The sequence below is a fragment of the Silene latifolia genome, chromosome 9, assembly GCF_048544455.1.
Source record: "Silene latifolia isolate original U9 population chromosome 9, ASM4854445v1, whole genome shotgun sequence".
In the NCBI taxonomy this organism is placed as follows: domain Eukaryota; kingdom Viridiplantae; phylum Streptophyta; class Magnoliopsida; order Caryophyllales; family Caryophyllaceae; genus Silene; species Silene latifolia.
In genome coordinates this window covers 28,122,625-28,129,478 of record NC_133534.1, presented here as the reverse complement: position 1 = coordinate 28,129,478, position 6,854 = coordinate 28,122,625, and the positions used below count along the sequence as shown (strand labels likewise).

Sequence of the window (6,854 nt, the reverse complement as noted above, 5' to 3'; positions counted from 1 at the left end):
GCGACATTTTATCACACTGATTGTGCTGGCAGTGGTCTACCGTGGCTGGTAGTGGTGGCCACGGTGGCTGCGGCAGGTGGTGGTTGAGGCGGTGGCGGTCGTGGTTAAAGAGGGAGTATGGGTGTGACTATGTGAGTGAGTCGGGTTTTAATTATCGTATAATGGGTTATGGGTCGGGATTTTAATTTAATTATATATTATAATTTAATTAGATTAGTTAGTACTTAATACTTATTTAATTATCCTACTCAGTTTCGATATATTTGAAAGGTCATGTAAAGTCGTGTTTTAGTGGTCATTGCATTATAACATGTTGTCGTAAATTCATATGTCACTAGAAATGTATTATAACATGGTATTGGTTAAGACTACTTGATGAGTCGTTAATTGGCATATTGTGTGGTATCTTGCATTTATTGTGTTTGTCACGCATATTGGAGGACATGACGGTTTATGTTGGTTACTTGTTCTTGAGGAGACGTGAGGCGGTTGGGAGACCGTCTCACGCTCGGGTCGCCTCTTGGATCTTCCCACTCCAAGAGGGATGTGCACATTAATGACTTGAGTACGGAGGGACTCGTGTGGTTGAGACACGACGTCTGACAGGGGATCCGGTTGGCTTCCGGACCCGGTATGTCTGGGCGTGTCCTGATACCTTTGTGTGAGGTATGGTGTCGTTGGCGTGTCCTTGACATCGGTGGTTATGGGTACGTCTGGGCGTGTCCCGGTACCGGTATAGTGATTGTATAATAGTGTCTCATTCACAATCATTGTCATGTTGCATACACATGTATATATTGTGTCGTGTCTTATGTTATTTATTGAAACTGGCGTGTTGTGTGTCTGTGTAATTGTCACCTATTTCCGGGGTGGTCTGTGTCGATCCATATGATATTTCCGCATATGAGGAGTAGGTTGAGTACTGGTTGTTTTGATGTCACGCGGAAGACAGGACGCGCTTTGGACTTGGAGTCGAGTTGGCATGAGATAGTCTTCTTTAGAGAGTTGTAGTAGTATGACTTGTATTATTTATTCATTCATTTGTTTACATTTATGTAATTCATTAAACTTATCATTTATAATAAATGTTTCTTGATTGTATCTCTGATTCACCGCCTCGGGAAACCGAGATGGTAACATCTCCCAATTACCTTGGTCGGGTAAGAAGGGGGTGTTACAGTTCGCGCCGACCAACACTTCCCCAGTGCGAGGAAGGAGCTCGGCCAAGACGTCACTGTCGTCACCTCCCCGACGCTCAAAGAAAGGTTCACCCCCACCTCGCCAGAAGGGTGAGAGGAGTGCCAAGGAAAGGTTGAGACCGAAAAAGAAAGACAAAGATCATTTCCCACGATTCTAACATCCCACCCCGCTAAACAGGAGGATGTAAAAAAAAAAAAAAAGGACCTTATAATCTCAATAATCACAAATTCTTGTTTCTCAAAAATGAAACGGAAAATGCACCCGTGTCCTTGAGGTTTCACATTTTGCCCGAAATATCCAACTTTTTGTTCCGGAAAACTTTAAGAAACCATAAATCGTGTCTACGAGTTCAGAAAGTGATATTTTTTTTTTTTCAAATTGATTATCTTTCCGAGAACTACGATTTGAAAAAAAAAATTGTCGTATTTGGATCACGTGACTAGGAGTTTTTGTATGTCAAAGTTTTTTTTTCACCGAACAAACTTTGAGTAGCCATATCCCTTGGTCACGAATTCCAAACTCGACAATTTTTTTTATCAAGTCGTAGTTCTCGGAAAGATAATCAATTTTGAAAAAAATCGTCACTTTCTAAGCTAGTAAACATGAGTTATAGGCTCTTGAAATTTTTCGGATTAAAAAATTGGGTATTTCGGATAAAATATCAAACTTCAAGGACACGGCGTGCATTTTCCGAAAATAAAAAAAACCAGCTGAAATGACCAAATTAACATCACGGCTTCTCTCCGTTGAACTCCGTCATTCTATCGAAAGAAATTAAAACTTTTCCCAAATCCCAATACTGCATAAAAGAAAACTGACAACATACTAGTCTCAGTTATCACAATCACGCAGACTTCAATTAACATCAGTTATTCCTAAAACATCAATCAGACAAATTCTGATAAATTTAAGTTAAAGGCAACAATCATGTGCATCGCTGTGTTCATATGGCAGTCCCACCCACTTTACCCACTTCTTCTTCTTCTCAACAGAGATGAATATCACACCAGGTTATTTTATATTTCATCTATTCCTTAATAATCTCCTTAAATCATATTTATTGATGGTAGATTAAGATTTTATATCCAATTATGAAGTGACTTGTAGGTAGGTGTACGTAATCGTGTTTAAGACGTGTTTCGTGTTGGGGCTAAAATATATGATTCGGTTCGAAACTTGAAATCTTATTTCTTAAATATGAGTAATATTATCGTCCCTAGCAACTAAACTTCTAAAAAATGAGTAAGGTTATCGAGTTTTGACAAGTACTCCGTCCAGTCAATCGTTGTCCTTTGGTTTTAGCACAAAGATCAAGGAAAGAGGAGGGGTCTAATAACTAAATAACAAGTTGAACAAATTGAATGATAATTATCAAATTCCTCATCAAAATTCATTCTTAAAATAGAAAGGACAACAAATGACTATGATACCAAAAAATAAAAAAAGGACAATAAATGACTGAGACAGAGGGAGTATAAAACAAGACGAGAAAAATTAGTTATCAAAATTTTATTTTTAGGTTCGCGCCTGGTACCAGTAGCCTCTTGTTGTGTACAATTGAGTTGTTTTTGGATGACTCGTAATGAAAATTGTCGATACTGATTGAATTATTGTTGAAAGGCCAACAACGGCAGCAGGGTGGTGGGAAGGAGGAGAAATATTGGGTGGCAGAGATGAACTTGGTGGTGGCACTTGGTTAGCTTGTTCTAAAAATGGAAGGCTTTCTTTTCTTACCAATTTTAGAGAAATAGATTCACTTCCTCAATCTAAGAGTAGAGGAGAATTGCCTGTTCGTTTTCTGCAGGTAACTTTATCAATCATAAACTTCTCATCATTTAAATTTTAAAATGTTCAATTTATGCTATTGCTGGAAGATATGCCTCGTCAATCATAGGTTCATAGGTTTAATTAATGGAATCATACATGAGACTCTCACATAAGTATGTGGTGTAATTAGTGCTAAACTACGTGGTATCGGAATTTGGTTACATGATTTGTGATTTATAGTCTTGGAGCGAACCACAAGCAAGAATTTGAGGATGAAGTTAGACAAGTAATCAAGTTGTTTGGGACTAGTAGTTTGTTGTTTGGTATGTATGCTGTGTGTCTAAGAACGCTTTCTTTCATACGGAGTGTCATAGAATGATGCAACAACTTTGCACTTCGTCACATTGTAAATTGGTGAAGATCTGCTATCTTTGTATCGTCAATGTATGAGAAAACAACGATTTAGAATATTCCTGTAGACTGTAGTACTTTATTTTGAAACATACCCTGTAACAACAACGTGATGAATCTATTGCACTTCTTAGGGTCATTTTGATTTATGCGGGTACATGATGAAGGTCAGTTTTATTACAAATAGGGGGGGATTTAATTTACGGCCTATCGTACACATTCCCTCAGTCTCAACAGCTAAGCAAGATCTCGTCCATTCAGCGCTATTTTGATACCACAAGTATGTGCGATCTTACACAGACCCCTGAACATGCTTTACTTTATTATGTGGTCGTTTATTACTTATCTGATAGTTAAATCAGCTTATCTGCCATTCTACAATTCCAGGTTTCTTAACAGACACTGGTAAGAAGTTCACTTGAGACTCTTTGTTGATCATGTAGGAACTTTTTATAAAATCGGAAACACCAATTTTCTTGGACAGTTAACATGTGTCGAACTAAGCCTGCTTATCAACTTTCCGTGTGCTTGGATTTATGTTCTCTTTTCATGTTCCAGTTAGTATTCCATTGTAAACTTCCTTCTGCTCCATGCTTTCACTAGATTTTGTACACTTTCCAAATTTCTCCTCACGTATTTTGAAATTTGTCAAGAATCCCATGAAACAAGAGACGTACCAGCTACGTTAACAATAAATCATTTTCTGCTAGCTATGATTGTAATGAATTTGAATTTGCCATTGGACTGCTTGTTTACAGAGCGAGAAGGGTCCAACTGAATTTGCCGAAGAGATAATTCAGGAGGCTGACCGGTATAATGGATTCAACTTGGTGGTTGCGGATCTCCATTCTAAATCCATGGTTTATATTACGAACAGGCCAAAAGAAAACAAACCGTCCTTCTTGCATGTTTCATCCGGGACTCATGTTTTAACCAATGCTAGTTTAGATACACTTTGGCCCAAGGTAAAAGGGTCCCGTATCTTTGTTTTGCTTTGGTTCCTACTCCCCCCGTCTCAATCTTTGGTTATGTATTCCTTTTTTGTTTATCTCGACTATGCATATGCTTGCATACAAATTGATGAAAAAATATAATGCGGAAGAATCGATGAGACACCGCAGTATCATTTTCTATGCTGTTTGTAAAATGATTGACGTTTGTTTAGTGTGTGGTTGTATTGCCATCAACAGGCTGAACGACTTCTTGGTAACTTTAAGGAGATGATGGAAACATATGGCGAAAGTGAAGTGGAAGTTCACGAAATAGTTGAAAAGCTTATGACTGACACAACTAAACATGAAACACTCCAAGGAATTTTGAGTCCTCATTTTGAGCATCATCTGAGTTCCATTTTCGTCAACATTGATAATACTCCAGATGTAAGTGTCTTCTTAATTACTTGATTTATTCGCACTTTAAAGTTTTCTCAATGAATTAAATAGCTCTTCTTATAGGGACGGTATGGCACGAGAAGCACTTCCGTTGTCCTAGCAAAAACCAGCGGGGAGGTCTGCTTCCACGAACGATATCTTGTGGCAGACCACTGGAAGGAACACATGATAACCTACCAAATATAGAAGAACAAGGGGAGCTTTTCGATTATAAGCAAGTTTTCGAGGTTATCATCTTGTGCTTCTTTAAATGGATATTTTGAATTGTGCATTTGTATTCCACTGATGTTAACCGAGTCTCTTAATCAGACTACAGGCGAACCTTCCTATCTTTCAGTGTGTGTGCGGCTTATGTTCTACTGGCAGTTGAAGCTTGTGCTTGGGTATGTGCTTTGACTCTGTCCACGGATAAACGTTGTTGGTTCTCAGTTTGGGGCCGTTGTTGCCTTTTGCCTCCCAGAATTATCTTTCCTATGTTTATAAGAAAAGTAAATTAGGATTATCCTTGCGGATGACCATCTCACATCACACATCACACATCACATCCTTACGGATGCGTGAGGACTGAGGAGAAAGATAGCCTTGTACTTATTTCTCACATGTTATGTAGCTTTTTATTTTTAGAGAGCTTATGGCAAATAAACTACTTACCAAACACTTACAGGAAAAACATAAGGTAGCTGAAATTTTGGTTAAATAAATTAGCTTGGTTGCCTTGCCAAACAGAGCCTACGTTTGAGCTTTGATGTGGCTCACTTGCGTCCAATCTCTGGACCAAGACCGTTTACAAGAGCTGGGTCGATTTACTGGGAGTTGGTACAAACTAACCTCAACAAGTTGTCATGAGTATGGGAATTTCTAATCATTCGGATCCAACATTAATCAATAATGACAAGAGATTAATGCAATTCAACAAAGTTTGGCCAAATAATGCAAAATACACATTAATACCAAGAGATGTAGCAATTATGGGTCTTATGTCAAAATAGCCCTTTAACTCGAACTATTTTCCAAAACGACCATTTTATAAATCTAATTACCAAAATGACCATGTAAATTATAAAGTTGTCAAATTATAGCCAAACTAAAAAATTTCATCCAGACTAATCAAATTTATTATATTCTCTCAAAATAATATAAATATATATACAAATTATGAAAATATTCTACAAAATTGAAAGATAGTAATACCAAGTACTCCGTATATCATAATTATTTTCAGAAAATTAACAAAACTATCAATTGGCCTATGAAATTACTTTTGAATGAAGGAAGATGATTTTTTTTTTAAGTTCCAAAGTAAAAAAAACAAAGTATGCACTTTCATAAAATATCAAAAAAAAAAAGAGAGAGAAAAAGAAGAACAATCTGCAAGTTTATTAAAAAAAATAACGTACAGACCCTACCATCAATGTAACTCAACAAGGATCCTCTCCATTTCTTTTCTCTCCATTTCCTCTCACAAACCCATTTAATAATATTATCTCATCTAACTCTATTAAACCTTTATTTTTATGTATAAATCGTGAACCGTTCGATGTTGACACGATACAATCTTAGCCGTTGATAGGTAATGGCCTCTCCATTTCTTTTTAGGAAATGGAGAGAATTTTGGCTCAATGTAACTATGTAAGATTGTAAATGTGTTTATTGATTTTCTAGATTTTAATGAAGATTTAACTTAAATTTTCTTATTTTCTAAACATCCTTAAATTTTCATATATTTTGAAAACAAATAATTTTTTCATATATCATTATAAACTAAAAATATCTATTTTTAAAAAAAAAAAAAATTTGAATACCATGTTTAGTTTAATTAGATATTCATAAATCATAATACTATGTTATTATATGGTCATTTTGGGGAATATAATGAAAATATGGTCATTTTGGTGAATAATTTAGGCCAAATGACTACTTTGACAAAAGACTCATAGAAAGGAGAAACTAAGATTAGATGTCTTGCTTCCAATAAAATGTAATGAAGGATGATTAAAACCTAATACAAAACCCAAAGAAGCCAAGCCCGCTAATTAACAAAAGTCGGCTTTGAAAACGTCATTACAGCGTAAGCGTTGACACGCG

The 6,854-nt window shown here is 36.4% G+C and overlaps 1 protein-coding gene across 2 annotated transcripts; it reads left to right on the top strand.

The window, feature by feature from the left end:
* Window positions 1-1,921: 1,921 nt before the first annotated feature.
* On the top strand, window positions 1,922-5,492 carry LOC141599466 (uncharacterized). 2 transcript variants are annotated; one of them, XM_074419479.1, is made up of 6 exons: window positions 1,922-2,210; window positions 2,821-3,004; window positions 4,137-4,343; window positions 4,569-4,757; window positions 4,833-4,996; window positions 5,079-5,492. In XM_074419479.1, exons 1-5 carry the CDS (start codon window positions 2,128-2,130, stop codon window positions 4,953-4,955), a joined length of 786 nt encoding a protein of 261 aa, XP_074275580.1. In that variant the 5' UTR covers window positions 1,922-2,127; the 3' UTR covers window positions 4,956-4,996; window positions 5,079-5,492. The 2 variants fall into 2 exon arrangements, with proteins under 2 accessions (XP_074275580.1, XP_074275581.1); XM_074419480.1 differs by having other exon boundaries at window positions 1,950-2,210; window positions 5,086-5,492.
* The last annotated feature ends 1,362 nt before the right edge of the window (window positions 5,493-6,854 follow it).

What these genes read in the sequence shown, in the direction of transcription:
- LOC141599466 (XM_074419479.1), top strand. Translation starts at nt 2,128, where the DNA reads ATGTGCATCGCTGTGTTCATATGGCAGTCCCACCCACTTTACCCACTT. An exon ending in TAGATACACTTTGGCCCAAG is followed by an intron (nt 4,344 to 4,568) that starts GTAAAAGGGTCC and finishes TGCCATCAACAG; the next exon opens with GCTGAACGACTTCTTGGTAA. An exon ending in ACATTGATAATACTCCAGAT is followed by an intron (nt 4,758 to 4,832) that starts GTAAGTGTCTTC and finishes CTCTTCTTATAG; the next exon opens with GGACGGTATGGCACGAGAAG.